Consider the following 26,953-nt stretch of genomic DNA (forward strand, 5'->3'; position numbering starts at 1 on the left):
CACCAGGTATACACCTATGCATCAGGTGTACACCTATACATCAGGTATCACCTCCTATACATCAGGTATACACCGCCTATGCATCAGGTATACACCTATACATCAGGTATACGCCTATACATCAGTTATCACCTCCTAAACATCAGGTATATACCTCCTATACATCGAGTATACACCTATACATCAGGTATACACCTAAACATCAGGTATACGCCCATACATCAGTTATTACCTCCTAAACATCGGGTATCACCTCCTATACATCAGGTATCACCTCCTATACATTAGGTATACACCGCCTATACATCAGGTATCACCTCCTATACATCAGGGATACAACTCATAAACATCAGGTACATACCTCCTATACATCGAGTATTCACCTATGCACCAGGTATACACCTATGCATCAGGTAGGTATACACCTCCTTTACATCAGGTATCACCTCCCATACATCAGGTATCACCTCCTACACATCAGGTATACACCTATACATCAGGCATACGCCTATACATCAGTTATTACCTCCTAAAAATCAGGGATATACCTCCTATACATCGTATACATCAGGTATCACCTCCTTTACATCACGTATCACCTCCTTTACATCAGGTATACACCTCATATACATCAGGTATACACCGCCTATATATCAGGTATCACCTCCTATACAGGTATACACCGCCTATACATCAGGGATACCCCGCCTATACATCAGGAATACACCGCCTATACATCAGCTATACGCCTATACATCAGGTAAATACCTCCTATACATCAGGTATGCCCCGCCTACCCATCAGCTATACACCTATACATCAGGTTTACACATATACATCAGGTATACACCTATGCATCAGGTGTACACCTATACATGAGGTATCACCTCCTATACATTAGGTATCACCTCCTATACATTAGGTATCACCTCCTATACATCAGCTATATACCTATACATCAGGTATCACCTACTAAAAATCAGGTATACACCTCCTATACAGCAGGTATCACCTCCTTTACATCACGTATCACCTCCTTTACATCACGTATCACCTCCTTTACATCACGTATCACCTCCTTTACATCACGTATCACCTCCTTTACATCACGTATCACCTCCTTTACATCAGGTATACACCTAAGCATCAGGTATACGCCCATACTTCAGTTATTTCCTCCTAAACATCGGGTATAACCTCCTATACATCAGGTATGCCCCGCCTACCCATCAGCTATACACCTATACATCAGGTAAATACCTCCTATACATCAGGTATGCACCTCCTATACATCAGGTATCTCCTCCTATACATCAGGTATCCCCTCCTTTACATCAGGTATACACCTATGCATCAGGTGTACACCTATACATCAGGTAAATACCTCCTATACATCAGGTATTCGCCTATACATCAGTTATCACCTCCTAAACATCAGGTATCACCTCCTTTACATCACGTATCACCTCCTTTACATCAGGTATCACCTCCCATACATCAGGTATCACCTCCTTTACATCACGTATCACCTCCTTTACATCACGTATCACCTCCTTTACATCACGTATCACCTCCTTTACATCAGGTATCACCTCCTTTACATCACGTATCACCTCCTTTACATCACGTATCACCTCCTTTACATCACGTATCACCTCCTTTACATCACGTATCACCTCCTTTACATCAGGTATACACCTATATATCAGGTATCACCTCCTATACAGGTATACACCGCCTATACATCAGGGATACCCCGCCTATACATCAGGGATACAACTCATAAACATCAGGTATATACCTCCCCTACATCGAGTATACACCTATATGCACCAGGTATAAACCTATGCATCAGGTGTACACCTATACATCAGGTATACACCTATACATCAGGTATACGCCTATACATCAGTTATCAACTCATAAACATCAGGTATATACCTCCTATACATCCAGTATACACCTATACATCATGAATACACCTATACATCAGGCCTACCCCGCCTATACATCAGGTCAATACCGCCTATACCTCCTATACATCGAGTATACACCTATGCACCAGGTATTCACCTATGCATCAGGTGTACACCTATACATCAGGTTTACACCTAAACATCAGGTATACGCCCATACATTAGTTATTACCTCCTAAACATCAGGTTTACACCGCATATACATTAGGTATACACTACCTATACATCAGGTATATTCCTCCTGTACATCGAGTATACACCTATGCACCAGGTATTCACCTATGCATCAGGTGTACACCTATACATCAGGATACATCAGGTATACACCTGATATACATTAGGTATACACTACCTATACATCACCTATACATCAGATATACACCTATGCATCAGCTATACACCGCCTATACACCCGGTTTACACATATACATCAGGTCCTATACATCAGGTATCGGTATACACCTATACATCATGAATACACCTATACATCAGTGATACCCCTATACGTCAGGGATACGCCTATACGTCAGGGATACATCTATACATCAGGTGGTATACACCGCCTATACGCATCAGGTATACACCGCATATACATCAGGGATACAACTCATAAACATCAGGTATATACCTCCTGTACATCGAGTATACACCTATGCACCAGGTATTCACCTATGCATCAGGTGTACACCTATACATCAGGGACACACCTATACATCAGGGACACACCTATACATCAGGGATACCCCTATACATCAGGTATCTCCTCCTTTACATCAGGTATCACCTCCTTTACATCAGGTATCCCCTCCTTTACATCAGGTATCACCTCCTAAACATCAGGTTTACACCGCATATACATTAGGTATACACCGCCTATACATAGGTATACACCTAAACATCAGGTATACGCCCATACATCAGTTATTACCTCCTAAACATCAGGTACCACCTCCTTTACATCAGGTATCCCCTCCTATACATCAGGTTTCACCTCCTATACATCAAGTATCACCTCCTATACATATACATCAGGTATAAACCGCCTATACATCAGGTTTACACATATACATCAGGTCCTATACATCAGGTATCACATCCTATACATCAGGTACACACCTATACATTAGGTATTCACCTCCTATAAATCAGGTATACACCTATACCTCCGGTATACACCTATACGTCAGGTAAACACCTAGACGTCAGGGATACACCTATACGTCCGGGGAACACCTATACATCAGGGATACGCCGCCTATACATCAGGTTTACCCCTACACGTCAGGGATACACCTATGCGTCCGGGTAACACCTATACATCAGGGATACGCCGCCTATACATCAGGTTTACACCTAAACATCAGGTATATCCCTCCTATAACTCGGGTATACACCACCTATACCTTCTATACATCAGGTATATTCCTCCTGTACATCGAGTATACACCTATGCACCAGGTATTCACCTATGCATCAGGTGTACACCTATACATGAGGTATCACCTCCTATACATATACATCAGGTATAAACCGCCTATACATCATGTATAACCACCTATACATCAGGTATATCCCTCCTATAACTCGGGTATACACCACCTATACCTTCTATACATCAGGTATATTCCTCCTGTACATCGAGTATACACCTATATGCACCAGGTATAAACCTATGCATCAGGTGTACACCTATACATGAGGTATCACCTCCTATACATTAGGTATACGCCTATACATCAGTTATCCACTTATACATCAGGTAGGTATCACCTCCTATACATCGAGTATACACCTATATGCACCAGGTATAAACCTATGCATCAGGTGTACACCTATACATGAGGTATCACCTCCTATACGTCAGGGATACATCTATACATCAGGTATATTCCTCCTGTACATCGAGTATACACCTATGCACCAGGTATACACCTATGCATCAGCTATACACCGCCTACCCATCAGGGATACACCGCCTATCCATCAGGGATACACCTATGCGTCCGGGTAACACCTATACATCAGGGATACCCCTATACATCAGGGATAGACCTATACGTCGGGGATAAACCGCCTATACATCATGTATAACCACCTATACATCAGGTAGGTATCACCTCCTATACGTCAGGGATACCCCTATACGTCAGGGATACACCGCCTATACATGTATACCCCTCCTATACACCAGGTATCACCTCCTATACGTCAGGGATACACCTATAGATCAGGGATACACCGCCCATACATCAGGGATCCACCTATACATCAGGGATCCACCTATACATCAGGGATCCACCTATACATCAGGGATAGACCTATACGTCGGGGATAAACCGCCTATACATCAGGAATACACCGCCTATGCATAAGGTATACACCTATACATTAGGTATTCACCTCCTATAAATCAGGTATACACCTATATACATCAGGTATCACATCCTATACATCAGGTATCACATCCTATACATCAGGTACCACCTCCTTTACATCAGGTATCACCTCCTAGACATCAGGTATACACCTCTTATACATCAGGTATACACATGTATATCAGGTATCCACCTCCTATACATCAGCTATATACCTATACATCAGGTATCCCCTCCTTTACATCAGGTATCACCTCCTATACGTCAGGGATACGCCTATACGTCAGGGATACCCCTATACGTCAGGGATACGCCTATACGTCGGGGATACACCGCCTATACAGCAGGTATACACCCCTATACATCGAGTATACACCTATATGCACCAGGTATAAACCTATGCATCAGGTGTACACCTATACATCAGGAATACACCTATACATCAGATATACACCCATACATCAGGCATAAACCGCCTATACATCATGTATACACCTAAACATCATGTATACGCCCATACATTAGTTATTTCCTCCTAAACATCAGGTTTACACCGCATATACATTAGGTATACACCGCCTATGAATCAGGTATACTCCTATACATCAGTTATGCACCTATACATCAGGTAGGTATCACCTCCTATACGTCAGGGATACACCGCCTATACATGTATACCCCTCCTATACATCAGGTTTCACCTCCTATACATCAAGTATCACCTCCTATACATTAGGTATACACCTCCTATACATCAGGGATACACCTATACGTCGGGGATACACCGCCTATACATCAGGTATACACATATACATAAGGTATACACATATACATCAGGTAATCACATATACATCAGGTATACACCGCCTATACATCATGTTTACACCGCCTAAACATCAGGTTTACACCGCATATACATTAGGTATACACTACCTATACATCAGGTATACACCGCCTATACATCAGGTTTACACATATACATCAGGTATACACATGTATATCAGGTATACACCTCCTATACATCAGGTAAATACCTCCTATACATCAGTTATGCACCTATACATCAGGTATACACCGCATATACATCAGGTATCTACCGCCTATGCATCAGGTATACACCTATACATCAGGTATACACCGCCTATACATCAGGTAAATACCGCCTATACATCAGGTATACACCGCCTATGCATCAGGTATACACCGCCTATGCATCAGGTATACACCGCCTATACATCAGGTATACACCTCCTATGCATCAGGTATCACCTCCTATACATCAGGGATACACCTATACGTCAGGGATCCACCTATACGTCAGGGATACACCTATACATCAGGGAAACACCGCCCATACATCAGGGATACACCTATACATCAGGGATACACCTATCCGTCAGGGATACACCTATACGTCAGGGATACCCCTATCCGTCAGGGATACCCCTATACATCAGGGATACCCCGCCTATACATCAGGGATACACCGCCTATACATCAGGGATACACCGCCTATACATCAGGGATACACCGCCTATACATCAGGGATACACCTATACAACAGGGATACACCTATACATCAGGTATACACCTATACGTCAGGGATACGCCTATACGTCAGGGATACACCTATACGTCAGGGTAACACCTATACATCAGGGATACACCTATACGTCGGGGATATACCGATACGTCAGGGATAAACCTATACGTCAGGGATACACCTATACATCAGGGAAACACCGCCCATACATCAGGGATACACCTATACATCAGGGATACACCTATCCGTCAGGGATACACCTATACGTCAGGGATACCCCTATCCGTCAGGGATACCCCTATACATCAGGGATACCCCGCCTATACATCAGGGATACACCTATACGTCAGGGATTCACCTATACGTCAGGGATACACCTATACATCAGGGATACCCCGCCTATACATCAGGGATACACCGCCTATACATCAGGGATACACCGCCTATACATCAGGGATACACCTATACATCAGGGATACACCTATACGTCGGGGATACACCTATACGTTAGGGATACACCTATACATCAGGGATACACCGCCTATACATCAGGTATACACCGCCTATACATCCGGTATACACCTATGCATCAGGTATACACCTATGCATCAGGTATACACCGCCTATACATCAGGGATACACCGCCTATACATCAGGGATACACCGCCTATACATCAGGTATACACCGCCTATGCATCAGGTATACACCTATGCATCAGGTATACACCGCCTATACATCAGGTATACACCGCCTATACATCAGGGATACACCGCCTATACATCAGGGATACACCTATACATCAGGGATACACCTATACGTCGGGGATATACCGATACGTCAGGGATACACCTATACGTCAGGGATACACCTATACATCAGGGATACACCTATACGTCAGGGATACACCTATACGTTATAACTGCAGCTACTGTTCATGAGATACATTTCCTTTATATTTTTTATTTGTTTCAATGGACATATCTGACAGTGTGATTCCTGGACATATCTGACAGTGTGATTCCTGGACATATCTGACAGTGTGATTCTTGGTAAGAACTTCATACAACATACAATTAGCAGACACTATTAACTTAGAAATTGACATCGGAGGACGATTATGATATGGCAGGGACGTACATAAGATACGCTTAATGAACAGCGGCTACACAGGACGAAACCTTCATTATTTTATATAAAACACAAGAAATAGGTATGACGTAAGAGCCAGTTTAATGATGCTGCAACTTTTTAAAGTCATATATTTGCTATTTAATCTATTGTTATTTTCTACAAACTGCGGACGAATTGCTTGAATTCCTCCTACTTAATACCCTATTTAATGTTACATGTCCACACATCAACGTCTAGAAGTGAAAGTTTTTCCGAACAACCTTTGAATCTGAGTTTGATGTGGTATTAAACGTAAACATGGAACGCATATGCTTTCATTCAATTTGGTTTAGAGATATTTTCAAATAGAGATCACGTGAAAAGAGAAAAAACCCACCTGGCATTAAAGTTAAATACCTCATAATTATATACCCACATGTGTACGTGACCAACCAATTTATGTCTAGTGTCAATCGAACTGACACTGTCACGGATATATTTAAATACCATGACAGTTTACAATGAATATATTGGATATTGATCAAAACGATATTAACTATATGTATGATTTTGAGATATTTTTACAACTTGGTGTTCCTCAATTGAGAGTAACCCAATATAAATATAAAGTAAACAATTTATGCGATGAATTACTTCATTTGAGCAAACATGTACATTGTGAACGGTAGAGTTGAAAGGGCCAAATTAATTGAAAAAATCTACATGCAGTGACACAAGTGTGATTGATTTCTTGTTAGTGTTATCTAACATTTATGAACTAATTACATATTTTGATGATGTCGATTTAATCCCTTCTTTACTGATGTACATTGTAGACTTGAATTTTGTTTAAACAGTAGGAGTATTGTCCATACCTTGAATCTAGAGGTTAATTCTAATGCCATGTAGCTGTAATGATAACGTTCAATGGAGAGCAGACAATATTTTATATAATCATATACAAGAAGATATTAGTGGACAATTAAAAACAAACCTTAGAGTATGAAATTTTAAAGTCCTTAGCTGTCAAAGAGAATAACAGATAGAAATATAAGAAAATATTGTACAAATTGCGTACATCAAATTTGCATTTTCCTACAGAAATGGGACGATGGGTTGGTATACCTCGTCATGATAGAATTTGTCCTTTGTGTTCTGAAGGTATTGGCGACGATTATCATTATTAAATTATAAGCATGAATCAGTATGCCGAATTCAACAATTATACATTCCAAACTATCACTGTGCATATCCTTGTCCGAGAAAACTGAAAAGTCTAATTTCTTTATGTAATGTTTTTGTTCTATCTCATTATAGTAGGTTTGCAGAAAAACTCGAAAAAATCCTAAATGTATAGATTAGATTTGAATATTTCATGGGAAGTTATATATTTAGTGCTGTTTTTGTGTTCTGCCATGTGTAAAATATGCTGATTATATGTGACATCTTGTTACACACATACATGTCTGTGTCTGAGTGAACAATAAAATCTTGTGAAATCTTTTGAATCTTGGTAAGACCTATGGGTTATTAGTTTGCCTGTTAATGTACGGGTGGGGCTTGTTCTTGATTCCCACACTTTTAAAAAACAAGATGGGAGAGAAATGTTGTTAGAAGGATTATAGTCTGTTTCTGGGTAGTATTGGCAGTATTTACCTGTATTTCACCTGTGTTTTTACCTGTAATTATCTGTTCTAAGTAAGGTTATACGTATGGATGTATAGCACGAAGCTGATAATGTATAATAAGATATCACATAAAATAGTAATTATTTTGATAAAAATTATCAAAATAAAAATGTTTTGTTTTCATTTAGTAGTGATTGTGATGCTGATATGACATATGATGAAATATCTTATTTTATTTTGCAATAATTTTGTAAACACATTTTTACAATTTTGATATAAATAATGTTTATTTTAGCAATATTACAAAACTTATCTTTCATGTTGTATCATTGAATGATATTCCTAAAATATCAAGTACAAATTGCTTACCAACAAATGTGTATATTTGACAGAAAATGTGGTGTTTAAAACTTAACTATAAAATATAGATACATGTAACAAGATTTCCACAGAATTATATGTCTTGACTGTCCTCGCGTTAAGCATCAAAAGCAAATAGTTTGAGAGTCAACGCAAAATACAGACACTCAGCATTCGTAATGATGGACTTTACTGATGTTTATTTATTTTAATAATATATTTATCATCCAGAATATGAGTTTAAAACATTTTGAAAATTTTAATGCAACATTTTTGCACATCATTTTTCTTATTCTTGTATACCAAACATTTTCATAGTATAAAAAGTGGTCTTATTTCAAATATGTATGCAAAACTTCAATCCAAAAAAGTGGTGGAAAGTATTCATTTCGCACAACAAAGTACCCTATGTACCCAAAGAGGTGAAGGTATAAGACACCTCCCTGGCGTCCACCAAAAAGCAATGTACCTTATACCACGTAATTGGTCATGAAATTCGATGCAAGCCTACAATAAACCTTTTAGTGCATGTTAGGTCACAACAAAATCAAAATTCAAATAAAGTTTTTGTTACCAATCAATTTTAAGATAAAATGCAATATCCCTGTCACTTTTTAGAATTTGTTCTTATACTTTTTATCATTTATCAAATGTACAGGTACACAAAATGTAATAAAAATCCATAATATGAATGGCTTTGGTTATACTGACTAAAAGTGACATAGATTGTTCAAATGCAGAAGTTAGTATTTGTCCGAAGTGCTACATAAGATATGTGGACATATTACAAATGAAAATCTGAAAAAGAACGTCTTGAAGATGAAACTACTGGAACATTTAGATCACATTCTGATTAATTGTGATAAATTTATGCAAATGATTTAAATGTAATAATGCCAAAAATATTCGACACTCATTAGGATTATAATTTGTGCTTTTGATAAACAAAAGAAAATAAAGTTCAGTTAAAATATGATGCTATGTCTCGAAATTATGATAATGATGAATCCAGGAATGCATTAAGAGATTCATAACTGCTGGAGTTGTTTCCCTTTGTCTTGTACCAAGAGAATATAATCTAACAATACAACATTGACTGTCCACATGCTTATATACATTTTTTAATTTTAGAGAATTTCAGGTTTGTCACGAGCAAACAACGAAAAGAAACCGAATGACAAGGCCGCTTAATTGGCGTACAAAAAGTATGACCGTACAGACGAACTGTGGTCAACGTTCAAATATAGTCAGTACACGATAATACAATGATACTGACTAGGAACTCTTACTAATTTTTGCAGTATGATCGTACAGACGGACTGTGGTCAACGTTCAAGACAAATATAGTCGGTACACGATAATACAATGATACTGACTAGGAGCTCTTACTAATTTTTACATGGACATTGTATTATCATTAATAAACGATATGGTTCTTGTAATATTGTGTAAACAGTAATGCTTATTCCAGCTGCTCTGTCACGTACATGTATGTTATATAAAGTAGTTGGAAATATATCATTCATATTTGATTATTAACCTATGGTACTGTTGAACCATCGGCTAAAATGTAATTAAAGCAACATCGGATTTATGGAATTATGATTCGAGGGTCATTCAATAATTCTGTTACTAGTGCCATGAATCACAAGTATATTGTATATAATTTGATCTTTCTATTAATTAATACTTTTGTAGTATTCGCAACCGCGCTATCAATTATGTAAACGCTTCGCGGTAGTCGCCCTTTGATATACTGGCAAGACACTGGAAGACTGTACTTCTCAGAGCACTCCTATAGGCATACTGTTTCCCAGGGAGCATTTTCTTAAGTAAAAGAAACAGGAAAACGTCACACGGTCTTAGATCTGGTGAATACAGTGGACGATTAATCTGTACTACCATCTCTTGCTTAAAATGTCTGTAAAATACTTGCTTTTGTGGGATGAGGCATTGTCGTGAATTAGCCGGATGCCATTCAACCCTTTACTTGGACATGTAATAATATCTTTTGACAGGCTTCAGTACTGCTAGAAAAAAATGGCATACAACACTTTCTTGGCGCTTTTTATACGTCTTCCAATCACTGGTCTTCAGGTCTCGTCCCCTGTAAGTAACTCAGATAGCTTTCTTGAGTCACAATTACCGTACTTTTTTAATACATCTTTAGCACATTTCAAACGCTTTGCCTTTTGTTCAGATGTCAGCCAATGGGGATCCATTGGGCACAAAGCTTCTTTAATTTCAAGCACTTGGTCAGAATGTGATCTGAATCGCCTTCTGAAATGCAAACCATTGGGCAATCTCGGAAACAGTGTAGCGATCATCATCCTTAATTATTGCTTTCACAGCACCAATGTTATTCTTTAATGCTTCAACAACTGGTCTGCCTTGCCGTGTGTCCTCTTTGCCGTCAACTTTATCATTTCTTGAATTTGTTCATCCACCCGAAAACAGTTCTCAATGTGACAACAGATGTGCCTTCTTTAGCATTGACACGTAGTCACTAGCCACGAATGCATACCATACAACAATAAATAACCTGTTCAATTCGTGTCGGATGACGTCGAAATTGTGCACTTGCATTGCTCTTTAAATGCTTTTGCAGTATGTCAAGGCGCTACACTATTTTAATGACCGTTCGTACGGGAGCTGTGTAGTGACAAGATTTATTAAATGGTCCTCGTACCATGAGAGAATGGTATACGTATTCTTATGCATTATTTGCCTTTTTTATATTACATCCCCGCGACAGTCAATGTCATATGGAGTTTGGTCGGCTGATGATGTGGCCGTTTTAAAGTGCCAGCTCACCGAAATGTCATACATTGTACCTTTGACTCGGTGCTGATGACACGACTCTGAACACGATAGTTGATAAACCTTGAGAAACGAATAACATTATGGGTCAGATCTACTAAAACATACGGAATGGTCCAAATCTTTGTTAGTCAATTCCAATCATAAAAAAACGGAAAGCATGACTCTAAGGAAAAACAAAAGAAAATATTAATTCGCCCTTCCTTATTCCCGTATTTGTTCTGTTGTTCTTACTACTTTATTACCGTAGCTTATGTTGAAGTGATTGAGTATGCAACACATTTACAGAGGTGTTATGACACTAATGTTTGTTTCCTTTTCTATTTCATATAATGTAATGTACAATTTGTATTTCAATGTATTGTCAAATGAATTATTAAAACAAGGTTTACACCAACTTGGAGACAGTAGCATGAATTGTTTTGGTTTCATTTGGGTTTAGCGACCTATTAACGGCTAAGGTAATTCAAGAATCCATTGCCTTCCTCACCTTGGCGAACGCTCAACATTAAAGCCAAAAGTGAGGTGTTGACAAGCAAAGCGCTAGGAAATAACAGTTAGTTAGAAGTTTTGTGTCCCCAAATAGAGAACACCAAAGCAAATTCCCAATTCTGCAGGGGGTTTCCGAATTAATCGCCTCCTACGATACATGCAGTGGGAAACAGCATGAGTATTCTTTTCCCGACCCCCACCTGCAGGGACATGGCGTGGGTATACTTTGGACTAAGAACGTTGATCATAATCACAGCTATGGTCATATAATGACGTGACAGGTTTTGATGGTGGAGGAAAACCGGAGCTCCCGGAGAAAAACCACCGACCAACGGCCAGTACCTGGCGACTGACCAACGTAGGTCTCGAACCCGAGACCCAGTGGTGGAGGGCTAGTGGTAGCAGAATGTCAGACGCCTTAACCACTTGGCCACCGCGGCCCCCTCCAAAGGTAAAGACGTCCAACTGGATGAATTACTAGAAGTCCTGGAACAGCTGCACAAAGGACCTGTTACAGAAACAAAAGAATTTTGCCTACAAAGCATTTTAACCTTAACTGGGTTATATTTGTAGCTTCCTAAGGAAGATATGTCTTACCATCGACAAAAGGTGCTGTGCTTGCTGTACCTCCAGGGCGAATGAAACTAAAACAACATGATGAACGTATATGGAATGATAAGATCTCGTAACCTAAGGCCAAGAAAAATATAAATGTCCACATGAGGACATCTTATGTTTTCTGAATTTCTGATTTGTTTTTAGTGATGTCTTCCTAGGCACTCGTCTTCTCACCATTTACAATTCCACCCGACGGACTGTGTGTTAGTGGATCATGCAGATGTTATTATTTTTCCTTTCATGAGTCCGATCAACATCTTCTGACACAGGAATAAAATTGCATGTTCACTACACTATATCCTTTTTTCATTTGAACTATCAAGCATTTTGGCTTGTTATTATTTTAAGCAGCGAGTAAGTTATGGTATAAGTATGACGATTAATTCTGCATGAGACGATCGTTCAACGGGAGGTAACTCGTAGTTTGTGCTATACCATATATAAAAGCATTGTTATATAAGTTGCGGTTTGAAGAAAGCGATCGATTTTATTTTTCAAACTGTAAACATGTTTCCAGTGAACATGCCTGCTAAAAATAATTATAGAAATTAATTTATCCAAGTATATAGCCATACTTCACTCTAAAAATGCCTCAAATTAGACACGTAAAATGTAGACAGTATCATATACACTAGGCTTAAATACGTCTGCCCAAATCGCAATGGAGTACGAGAAGTTTCATTTTTTGCTGGCGGAGTATGCCAACGGAAGGTTCGTGACTCCTGTGCAAGGATAGTCAAGTCAATTCAAGTAAAGTATATTTAAAAGTCGGTACATGGTTAAACATGGAAACACAAGCCTATGATAAGCTTTTACAACCGTGTATATAACAAATAAAACGGAAGTAGCATAAGATAAAACATAACAAGCATACAAAGGGACTATTTCCAGCTATGTTAAAAATACATAAGAGTCTGCCCCCTCGTAAGTTCCGTTTCAGAAGTGCTACGAGATTTATTCTGCTGTGTTAACTTTTGCCAATCCCTTATACATCTGGAGTTATTATTTGAATCATTCTACTTATTATTTAGAACGCATTTCTGGAAGGAATCGTCCTATAGTTGCTCGCTTCATTTATAACGCAGATCGACAAGCAGTGTTGGAAAGAGGCTACCTCCTTCGTGGAAAACAGTTTGGTATAAGTGAGCAGTTTCCGGCAACGGATGAAGAGCGTCGCAAGCCTCTTTACCCTGTAATGAAAAGATACAGATCCAAAGGTTGCAGTGTAAAACTAGTTCGTAATAAGATGTACGTTAACGGCAGGTTGTTTGATGGTTCTACGGAGGAATTAGACAAAGAACTTGGTTTTCCAGAAAGACATCAGACAGAATCTAGACTTAACCGTGGTTCTTACAGAGATGCTGTACAGGCTCCCCTCATTGACTTTACTACACCGAGTAACAGCAGAAACCCTAAACGGCAACGTATTTCGTCGTCTCCAATGGAAGACACGTCTGGGTCACATAATGTGCGAGAGCTAATCGCAAGTCTGATTCGTCTATGGCTGGCCCTTCTCCAGCGTTCGTACCGGAACAATCACTTCGTGTTTATTCACCACACGCATCAGTTGTGAAACAGCGTCCATCAACCAATCAGACTTTAGTAGTGGAGGCTGAAGTCTATGGGCCTCGAGAGGTCAATAGGAATTCAAACATTCCCGCTCAGCAACATAACAAGCCACGCATGTCACAGTCATCCAGTACATCTGTTGTACTTCCTATTACCTTCTTTTACAGTATAGGTACTAGTTTTATTGACTATGTATTTACTTTTGATACTATTATTGGTGATATTATCAATTTTGAAAGTGGGGTATTTAATGCTTTATCAGACCATTCTCCGATATGTGTTACTTTGCGTTCAAAAGTTGTAAATTATGTCCAGGAACAAGTTGGTAATCAGAATCTGACACGTATAAGATGGAATGATAATAATACAGAGACTTTACGTCATATTTTAGAAAATAATAGAAACGAGTTATCTTATTGTTGTGACAGTAATGATGTGAGCCAAACTGATATCAATGAAAGTGTTAAAAAAATACTGATATTCTGACAGAGCTGTTATTACCTCTTAGTGTTGTTACCCATCATGTACGTGATTATAAGAAGAAAAAGGGCAAAGAAGATAAACCCTGGTTCAATGAAATTTGCAAACTTCGCTATATGGAATATAAGAATGCTTTATTTATGTTCAATTCATGTAAGAACAAAGAAAATCATGATGCACTTGTTTAAAAAAAACGCAGTTATAAGAAAATGGAACTTAAGTTGAAGAGGCAGTACAAAACACATCAAGGTAACATGGTGAACTTCATGAGAAAAAAATAATCCAAAACATTTTTATAGATATTTCAATAACAGAAAGAATAATGTGAAGTCTTCACTTGATGAACATGTTTTTTATCTACATTTTAGTAATTTGTCATTCAAGAAACCTTGTGGAAATGAGTCTGTAACCGAATTTTTGAGAAATTATGATGCCACTAATGATATACCTAAAGCTATGTTTTATGATCTGGACATCGACATTTTTAAAGAAGAAGTTAATAAAGTAATCAATAACTTAAGCACAGATAAAGCATGTGGCCATGATTTGTTAATTAATGAGTTTTTTATCAGAGGTAAAGAGGTTTTATTACCTTGTCTTGTTAATTTATTTAATAAAATTTTCAAATCTGGTAACTATCCTTCCATATGGTCAATAGGTAATATTATTCCCTTATTTAAGAAGGGGTATAAGAATGACACAAATAATTATAGAGGAATTACTCTAGTTAGTTTTTTAGCCAAAATATTTACAGCAACCTTAAATAATCGACTTATGGAATTTGATACCGCTGATTCTAAAATAAGTGACGCTCAATTTGGTTTTAGAAAGCATATGTCAACCACAGATGCTGTGTTTGTCTTGCAATCGTTAATTAATAGAACTTTAAAGAAGAAAAAGAAGCTATATTGTTGTTTCACAGATTATAAGAAAGCTTTCGATTTTGTTAACAGATATAATTTGTGGTTTAAACTAATTAAGGAAGGAGTAGAAGGTAAACTGTTAAATATGATACGTTCTTTATATAACGATGTAAAATGTTGTGTTAAATTCAACAATTCAATGTCTAATTTCTTCGAATGCAGGAATGGTTTGTTCCAAGGCGAAATATTGTCACCGTTTTTATTTTCTCTTTATGTGAATGATTGTGAGATGCATTTTTTAACTGATAACTGTCCTTCTATAGAACTCCAAACTATTAACTTATTTCTTCTAATGTACGCAGATGATATGGTTTTGTTAGCTGAATCGGCAGAGGGGTTGGAAAAGATGTTAGACACACTATTACAATACACTAAAAAATGGAATCTAACTGTTAATGTTGAAAAAAATAGTCATAATGTTTAGAAATGGTGGTAAGTTGAAGGAGGAAGAAAATGGTTTTATGATGGTAATGCTTTAGAAAATGTTGATAGTTTTAGCTACCTTGGAATTCTAATGAAATTCAATGGTAAATTTAGTATTACACAAGAGAAATTAGCAGAACAAGGTAGGAAAGCACTTTATGCTGTATCCAATGTTTGTAAAAGGAAATATTTTAATATTGAAACCCAACTTAGCGTTTTTGATACTTTTGTGTGCAGTGTCCTAAACTATGGAACTGAAGTTTGGGGCTTTCGCAAAGCTCCAGATATTGAGAAAGTGCATTTGAATTTTTGTAAACGAATTTTGGGGGTTAAGAAATGCACACCTTATGTAATGATTTATCAAGAATTAGGGAGGATACCTTTACATATGATTAGAAAATTTAGAATTTTTAAATATTGGCTTAAACTTTCGGACAATTGCATTTTAAAGGCTTGTTACGATGAGATGATTGTAAAGGGCAGCGACTGGACAAATAACATAAGAAATGAATTATATAGGTTAGGTTTGGGATATTTATGGCTAACAGAGGGTAATGAAGGTCAAATTCTGAATATTATTAAATGTAGAATGCATGATATTTTTCATCAGGAGTGTCTAGATTTAATTAATTCATCTGCAAAGTGTTCTCTTTATAAATCGATCTGTGGTATTTTTGTGTCTTAAACAGTATTTAATTAAACCTATTGGATTACAAAATATAAAACAAATTGCTAAAATTCGGTTGTCATCGCATACGTTGACTATTGAAACGGGTAGATTTCATGGTTTAGAGAGAAAAGATAGAATTTATATATATTGTAACACTGGCCATATTGAAGACGAATATCATTTTTTTATTAGATGTAGTCATTATACTTATTTAAGAAACCGTTTCATTAAAAAATATTATCATAAAAAACCTAGTATGGCAATTTTTTTTAGATTTGATGACAACAGGAAATAATAAAGAACTGTCTAATTTAGCCAACTATCTGAACTAATGTCAAACAAGGAGATTCAATACTGTTTAGGATTAAAGGAATCACTCTCTACACTTTCTCTGTGACTGTATCGTGTATGCATGTATTCTCTGTATTCCCATATATATATGTACTGCATAATTTGCACTGTATATATGCACTGTACTGATAAACCGCAAGGTTTAAGGCAATAAAGAATGAATGAAAAGATGATCAATTAACCTAATTACAGTACGGGGTCGAAAAATGGCATTTCAATCTGAAAATATTTTTCTGGAAAAGAAAATCATTTATTTTGTATCATTATACTCGGGAAAGAACATTTTCTTTCATCTGAAGCTGAAATAATATCTTTATCGCGGATGATAGGATAATCGAACATTTTGTGAAACTTTTAATGTAAAATGCAGGATTTTTTTATCCTTATCATTCTTGTATACCAAAACTTGTCATAGTATGAAGAAGTGGTGTCATTGCATAAACGTATGCAAAAAAAGTGGTTGAAAGTATTAATTTAGCACAACGAAGTACCCTATGTACCTAAAAAGGTGAGGGTCTAAGACACCTCCCTGGTGTTCATCAAAACACAATGCACCTGATTACAGGTAATTGGTAATGAAATTCGTTGCAAGCCTGTTAGGTCACATGTTACCTTTTATAATTTGTTATTATACATTTTGTTATTAGAGTTTTGTTTTACATTGCATTTAGTGGGTATTTCATACTCATTTGTTAATATTCATCTCGTGCATCGAGGGTACTTTATTATCTTGGCTATGATAGCAATCTTCAAAATCCAGAACAGTTGCAACCAAGGTCTAAGAAGATCCGACAAAGCTTGAAATATGTTGTTTTCTTGTGAATCTAAAAACACCAGTTTGAAAACAAACTCAAAGCCTCGCATTATTCCTTCTTTTTTCCAAGTCTGCCATTCGAAAACATGTCATACTCTTGCATCTTATAAAACATCATCTGTAAATGTCATCAGCTGTTAATAGGGCGTCAAACTTTAAAATGTATATAAAAACAAAGTAACAAACAAACACAAAATGTTGGAATTACTTTGATATTGTAAGAAAGTTGTCTGGGAATCTGACAACTGATAAGGCAGTAGAATTAATGTTTTGGTGGTCACCTTGAAAAGGAGTAAACCAAAGAACATCTTCTCTGTTGGTTAACTGTTCATTCCATCCAAACTGGAACATAGCCATGAATTATAATGTATAGACCATTTGGTCATTTGATTCCTTCTTTGAATATGTTTCACCACATATTTTGGATTGACTTTTTTTGTCACTGGAAGTTCATGACCAAGTCCTTCAAAATAGAAAAATATTTTTGGTATACAAAAGTAAAAACTCCGACTTTTTGAGAATTTCAGTTTTATGCTTCTCAGAAAAACGAACCAAGTGCTTATTTGAATTTTAATGTTGCTTTTTTTGTTGTGATAAGGTTTAGGTCTTCACCTCACCAAAAGAAAATTGAAATCAAAGGAGGGGCCATTTTGGAAAACCCTTTATGTTGTTAACAGCTATTAACACATGAGGTATATATAAGCACATTGTGTGATTCCAGAATGATTCCAGAATTTGGCACATACATTAGGATAAACCTTCATAATTTTATATTTCATTAAAACAAACAGTCAAAAAAAGGAGGTTACAGCGTCCCAGACCCTGAGCTTTCCAAGGGTGGGGGAGATCCCAGGTTCCACCACTGCCCGACCTGGATAATAATGGTTTAGGTGTAAACCAGATTACGTAAGACATTCTGATTACATGTTGCCTTATAGGAAAACAGGCTAATCACTATTGCCTTCAACAGTGAAGGGAGATAACTCATCTGTACATCGCATAGTGGCAACTGTCACCATTTCATGTTTTTTTAAATTATTTTCCAAAAGTTATTAAAAGATGTGAATAACCTTACATGGTCTGGCAGCGAGTCCCACGTAGAGGTAGCTAAAACTAAAACTATTTGTTCCATACTAACTGGTCTGCTTCTAGGGACTTCTAACATTTTATTGTACCTGGAATTACTGGATGATTTTTTTACGTGAATAAAATCCTGTAGATAACAGGTGCTTTGTCCATTAAAAGTTATAAAAGTTTCAATAGCTACTTGCCAGAGTGTTGATACACACATTTAAGGGCTCTATAATGTTTTTTCTTCTCTCTTTCAAGTTCCTGGGTGTTTGCTTTGAAGCAAAAATGTCATATGGGTGGACAAAAATCAAAGCTTGATAAAATGATGATTGGCCTTGCCCCCCTCCCTAATTTACAATTTAAAAAATTCCCGAGACTCCCCAGGTACATTCACCTACCTGGACCCTTTATTACAAATGCTCAGATCAAAATACAGTAAGGAGTCTATGAATGGTCACACCCAAAAGCTTGACAGCTTCTTCACATTCAGTCACAATATCACCTATACAAAAAGAAGTATTATCTATCTGTGCTTTTTTACCCTGAATTTGTCAGGATTTGTCTCAATTTTATTTTTTGTAATATAAGCCAGTTGTAAACCAGTCTAAAAGAGTTTTACACTGACTTTCTAATTAATGTATGTTTTAAAATGTCCTTGTTGTTGTGTGCATATACATGGTATTGTCTTCTGCATAAATAAACAGTTTTGCATTTTTTCTTTAAACATATTCATGTCCTTTTCAAAAAATCGTGGATTTATCTCTGATGAACACCAAGAATCTCCGCGGGAATGAAACTTGGGTATGGGAGGAGCCTAACCTATTACGTCACTTGGCGGGAGTAAACAATATTTCCGGTACAATGGCAGGTGCCCGTTCCTGGAGTAGTAGTCACGGGTAAAAACTTGGTGCCTTCCTAGACATACAGTGTAATTGAGTTCCTCAAGGTACGAGCGCTAATATAGTTTGTTACATTGATAACATAAAGAAATGTAATGAAACGTCACAATTCATCTTAATGGATGCTAGTTTCAGTATTTTTCTTGTTTACGGCGTCACCGGTTTTGACGGACAGAATGTTATCGTGCCAATTTATTTAGGGTAAATTTAACGTGACTAGATATTTCATTTATTTGAAGGCTTCCATTCTTTGTTCGAATCGTTGTGAATATTGTGTTATTTTAATTAAAAATCACGCTATATTTCTTCTCAAATTAGTAAAAGTATTTGAGTCTAGGCCAAGAGTGCAAGAATGTAACAGGATGGGCCGTGTAGCTGAAGCAGCCATACCCATTTTTGACAATACCAAGGCCAGGTAAGACTAATTCTATATTTGTGTAGAAGCCCATCTCGACCTTTTCCTTTTACTGTCTATGTTAACGGTTTTAACTGTGTCGTCCATGTCATTATAGTTATGTCAGACTTATGTAATCGAATTCCGTGGTTATGTACGTTGTTGGTTAACGTTGTGAACATCTTCTGTTCTCGATAAAAATAAATACAATATTGTATAGGCCTACCTATATTGATATTAGCAATTATCATCTTACAATTATATTATGTACATGGAATATATACTGAATGATGATGGATCAACAATATGACATATAAAAAGGTAATGTTTTATATTGAATTGTGTAATAGGTTAGTATACTTGTATTTAGCATGGTTAGTTATGTTTAAAAATAACAGAAATGACCACTATTCATCAGTATTTATGTAAAAAACAGAAACTGAAAACACATGATATCCCTTGGTAGCTCAACAATACTCAAACGGTTTTATTTTTGGGTGAATTTAGGGGCAGACATGATTTGGCTCATTTCCCAAGGAAAATACATAAAAAGTGTTATTTTTCTGTAAAGCCTTTTTAAAATTTGCAAAAATAAAGAAAAGATACTTTTCAAAAATACCTTGTCTATTTTGTCTACCAATTATATGATTATATCAAATAAAATTTCCCAAATTTATTTGGGGTACTAATAAGAAACGATGTGTAACATGAGTCTATACATGTAGTAGACAGTAAAACTATTAACAGTAAACAGCAACACTTTAAGTAGCCAGCGCACAGACAGAGTATGAAATACAGAGCCCTATTTAACAGGAAGTTGTGTAAGACACTGTCAATAAAGGGATATGACTGTTGTCTTTCCATTAGTGCACCCATTACCTGGCCTCTGACTGGTGGCGGGGTTAAAGCCGACTAAATCCACTCAGATATTCAGACTCTTTGTCATTTGGTTTATTGCCTTGCTGAAGGTATACTAAGTATATATTATACACACATTGATATTTACACCTAAGGCCATGTATATATATAACGTTACTGGGTCAATTTGTCAAGTCAATGGCTGGTCTTTAATAATATTAAAAAGTCAAGGATGATGTTTGTTTTGTCTTGCTCAAGCTTTTGACTGACAAGTATTGTGGACTTTCCAAGGATAATGGGACCAAGCTTTTCCAGACTTCATCAGTAATAATGGTGGTTTCTCGATCAGCCTCCTGCTCGGAGAAGGACAAACCAGTGTGGAAACGCAAGAGGAAAATTTTTAGCAGTCTCAGTTTTTCCTCGAGGGTTAAAGGTAAGTTCTGGTTTTCTTACTCAGTGAGTTAAAATGTATTTGCCTAGTTTTTACAGCTGAAACAGTCTGCTTTCTCTAGCAAAGAAAATGCTTGATTTTCCCAAAATGACCAAAAAAGTGAATATCCTCCCAATTTCGATACAAATAACACTATATTTTCCCAATTCATGACTTGAAAAACACTGAATGTAAAATGTTTGCATGTGGCAGAGTCTTTATAATTACTTATTATAAGTATAGAAATTTGTTTTAAGTCATGGGACTGCAGCTGTGAGATAAGATTAAAACATCATTTGATCTTCATTCTGGTTATAGTGTCAAGAAAATCATTTTTGTCTCACCGTTACAAACTGGAAGCAAGACTGAGGTGTTGCTTTTCCGGCGACGGTGTCAACATGAAGTTTTTGCGTTTAAGTTAGTTTCACTAAAAGTGCTAGACCAACCAAACTTAGACCATAGATGCATACATCTCAACCCATGCATGAAATGCTGGATGCGGCCTACCTTTTATGGTCCATTGACTTTGTCAGCATCTCCATCAACAAGTTTTTGCATATAAGTTCAGTTCTGTGATATGAGCATTGATGGTCAAAGCGTTGCATAGGCGAGACATATCAATCCGAACGGCTTAATTAATGTATTATAAATGTGGTGTTCAAAATAATGTTCCATTACAAGAATCCCTAATTTTGCCTTCCTTTTCACTGTCTGTTGACTGTATAACTTGACCTTATTGGATTAATCATAAGTTAGAACTATTTGTTTTCTCTTGTGAAATAAAGCAGTTGTTGTGAACTATATTGTCATAAGGGGCAGGATCATGTTGTATAAAGAATCTTCAGTTACCTTTTGTCCCGCTTGAAACAGATGTCGTAAAGGTATATAGACAGAGACTAATTATATAAAGGGACAGAAAAAGAAGGAAAAACATACCGTACAGCAGATTATTTGCATGGGGATGATATTTTTTGCGTCAAAACATGATCGCGAAAATATTTTCCGCAAAATAAAATTACAAGCGTAAAAATGAACCGCAACAATAAATTTCATAACCGTAAAGTTGACATGAAATAGTGTGCCTGTGGTTGTGACCATTCATATGGTGTATAAAAAGAAATGATGTTTGAAATGTCAAGCTGTGCTAGTGGTTCTAAAAACTGCTAGCCCAATTCACTAGTCAAAATTTGATATTACTTATCATGTGGTATAATATTGGAATGGTGGAAATTGTGTATGGACTAGTAAAATTGGGAACTATTAGCCAAACTTTCACTAGTGTTTTCAAACTTTATTTCTATAACCCTGATACTTTACACAAACACTGAACAATTTATTGACTGTTATCTTTAGGGCTTAATGTTGAAGATTTATTTTTAAATACATTTTCTTTACAAAGTTTCAAAAGAGAAAGTTGATATGTTTAAAAAACAAATTCATGATATATGATTGTGTCTGGTTTTCTTTTCATTTTTAATCCTCTGTCTGGACAGATTTCTTGCCCATTTACCCCTGAAGTCACATTTGAACCTTACCAAATCAAAGACTGGGCAAGTCCATTTTATAAATGTAGGGGTGAATGAGTTAAACATAGATAGTCTGTATTGGCAGATTTTGAGCCAAGTACATGATATCACAATCACCTAAAGACTGAAAAATAATATTGACTTTATCAGATCTGTAAATTGGTACCAACTTTGGAGATTCTAATGTGTTGGTTGTGGTTGGTTTATAAAGTCCTTGTATCAGAGCTATTGTCAGACCTCTGTACAAGGTTTAGAGATTTATTGTTTAATTTGAGACATACCCTGATGAAACTGTTGCTCATCATTGTTGTGTCGCCTGCAACGCGAGGCTACATAGTGGTATTACTATGTCGGCGTCCGTTGTGTCGTCCGAAACAAGGTGTCCGTGCAATAACTCGAGTTCCCTTGGTTTGATATTGAACTCAAACTTGGTACACATATTTCATACCAATATAGTGCAGACGAGTTTGCATTTCAGAAGAGTACATGCATTTTTGGTGGAGTTATGCCCCTTTTATTACCAAATAAGAGCATTGTGTAGCAAATGCAAGAACTTTTTTATTTTTGAATCAATTCCTTTCAAATTTTGTATGGTAATGCTAAAAGCAATAATGTTCAACATGAATTGTGGGTTTTTCTGTTGAGTTTCAACTTTCCGGGTTTTGGCATTTCACACTTGACATAGTAACGCTGTTCATTGTTTTTGCCGTTAATTTTTGTTTGTTTTCCTGATATCTAAAGCAAAAACACCTTTCTCGTTAAAAGCGCTGAGCAGGTGACACATCCACTCCTCTGGAATTCTTGTCCCACGTTTTACAATTATTACCTCAAGGTTCCCTGTACCACTGCCATAAACTGTCACGAAATGTTGGAAGCTGTTGACTATAGCTTTAAATCATTTCTGAAAAGAAAACCATACCTTGCCAGTTGCGGTAGTTAAACACAATGCAATCAATAACAGTATCCAGGCAGTACTGAGTGTAATAATCTGCGAGGCTAGACTGATATTAAACCTCTGGACTTTTGATTGATATATACAGTTGTGGGATCGCACAATGTTACACGATGTACGGTATACGCACGATGTGTGCACAGTGTGTGAACGAAGTGCGAAAGATACAAAATTTGGACGATCATTGCTTGCGCACATTTGTGCGGACGAGACGATCGACGGACGTTGTGCGATAACAATCATGGTTTGTGTAAATTGAGGAATGGCTTAACAATATATACGGTTTCGTATTTAAACATATAAACTTGATTTTTAGTATGCTTCTATATTCAAGCCACATCTATAAGCTTAACTTTTGTCTATACTTTCTTAAAATTAGAAATGGTGATTTGTGGGTTTTTTAAACGACCTTAATCGACACAGGTAAAATAACAACACAGTCTCGGGAACACAGGTAAACATAGCCACTTTGTACCTTGACCGCAGTTTTCCCACGCCTGGGGCACTTACGTAACTCGCCAAGGTGTGAAAACCAGGTGAAGGGGAGCTATAGACCAGAACGAATGTAAATAACAAATATTAAATGTCCAGTTGTATTTTCCTAATAGTCATACAGTATCAGATACCAGCTCTATGTGTCAGACAAAGACCAGGTATAACACTCCGGTCACTCATCAAATTGTTATTTACCTGTTCTGTTACCGAGGAGCCAAACCCATTCTTGACAGTCTAACGGTCACTGTATACTGTGTTACACGCATTGTAAAATTGTACATAATCTCAGTTATAGGGATGAGAGAATTACAGTAATATATACAGTGTGCATTATTGCATACAAGCCTTCCTTATTTTTTTCATTCCGTAATATTGGTCAACAAAGTGTACCAAAGCGCACAGTTGTGCGGAGAGAAGCGCACAACGGGGCGAACGATTGTTTAATCGCACATTGTGCGCACCATGTGTGGACGATGTGTGAACGTCATGCACGGTGTGCGCACGGTATTTTTGTTGCGTTGTGCGGTCACACAACTGTACTATCACTTTAACCGGTTGAGCTACCTGATCAATGGAAGTGTCACGGTCCAACTGTTATACCCTAATGGAAGTGAAGGAGAGGTAACTTCTATAGGAATAAAGACATTGCAGTAGGAGAGGAGTCTTAAATTGTGGAATAAAATCCAGAACTGTAGGAAACATACAGTATCATTGGCATTTGTTTTCATTTTAGACAAAAATAATCCTGCAAATACAGTTATTGCTTGCATTTGATTTAGTCCAATACTATAATCATTAGCTCACCAGGCCCGAGGGCAATTAGTGGGCTAATGCTGTGGTGCAGTATCCGTCGTCCGTCCAGCATCCGCCAGCGTCAGTCCAGCTTCAACTTTTTTTTACTTTTCAGACTTCTTCTGGATAACCAAGAGGCCTAGGGTGATGATATTTGCATGCTAACAACATGCCAGTAAAATGCTGGGATGAACGGCTACTAAGTTTGTTCAAAAGAACGACCATGACCTTCATTCAAGGTCAAAGAGGAATCAAATATGTCAAACATGAACCACTTCTGAATAAACAAAAAGCCCAAGATGTTGATATTTGGCCAGTAACATGCTGGCATGAAGTGCTACTAAGCTTGTTCAAATGACAAACCTTGACCCCTATTCAAGGGCACAGGGGTTACATATGTTTAAAACCTTTAAATGACTTCTTTTGCATAACAAAAAAGCCTAGGTTGATGATATTTGGCCTGTAACATACTGGTATGAAGGGCTACCAAGTTTGTTCAAATGCCAGACCTTGTCCCATATTCAAGGTCACGGGTCAATTTTTTTAAAAACCTTTAAACAACTTCTTCTGAATGACAAAAAAGTCCAGGGTGATATTTTACCAGCTACATGTTTGGATGAATGACCTTGCCCCATATCCAAGGTCACAGATATCAAATGATATGTTTTAAACCTTTGAACGACTTCTTCTGAATAACCAAAAGGCCAGGAATGATGATACTTGGCAAATAATATGCTTGGATGAAGGGCTATCAAGTTTGCTCAAATGAATGACTTTGATTTGTATTTCCTGCAGCTATGTTTAATCCACTTTTAAGGTTGTAAGATTAATACCAGGTGAGCGTTGCAGGCCAACCTGGCCTCTTGTTGACTTTTCAGGACAAATTGATTTTAATTCAAATATCAACATTGAATTGTTTACATTGCGTCCAGTATTTAAATTCTGGAAAATTTAAAGGAAGTTTAGTTGGTTTGTTTGTGTTTTACATGTTATTAACAGCTATATGGTCATTTGAGGACATGCCAGGTTTTGGTGGTGGAGGAAAGCCGGAGTTCCCGGAGAAAAAGCACCTCTGAATTGTTTACACTGTGTCTAGTATTTAAATTCTGGAAAATTGAAATGAAGTAACACAGTTTGAAATTAGGATCTATTTCAAAATTTCAAAATGTTTTGAGTTTAAGTGTGATTGTTGACAAGTTTAAAACCTAGACCAATTTCCTTTAAGGATAAGTAGGGCACAGGGTCAATGATCTCCAAAATGTCAGTGTAACAGTGTTTTACGCTTTATTGATGTTGGTTCATTGGAAACTGCTTAAGTTTTGTTCAGATTTTATTCTTATTTAACATTTGTGAATCATTTTCTCATTCAGTAGAAAAGAACTT

The 26,953-nt window shown here is 37.0% G+C and overlaps 1 protein-coding gene across 1 annotated transcript in view; it reads left to right on the forward strand.

Annotated features, from left to right (window-relative positions):
- The window catches only part of LOC110440475 (sodium- and chloride-dependent betaine transporter-like), a 37,789-nt gene extending 23,293 nt beyond the window's left edge, over window positions 1–14,496 (forward strand). Inside the window, exon 15 of the mRNA XM_021483580.1 lies at window positions 13,955–14,496. Coding sequence (XP_021339255.1) covers window positions 13,955–14,496 — 542 coding nt within the window. The remainder of the gene's footprint in view (window positions 1–13,954) is intronic.
- Window positions 14,497–26,953: the final 12,457 nt, after the last annotated feature.

This window comes from Mizuhopecten yessoensis, unplaced genomic scaffold (assembly GCF_002113885.1).
Source record: "Mizuhopecten yessoensis strain PY_sf001 unplaced genomic scaffold, ASM211388v2 scaffold11183, whole genome shotgun sequence".
In the NCBI taxonomy this organism is placed as follows: Eukaryota; Metazoa; Mollusca; class Bivalvia; order Pectinida; family Pectinidae; genus Mizuhopecten; species Mizuhopecten yessoensis.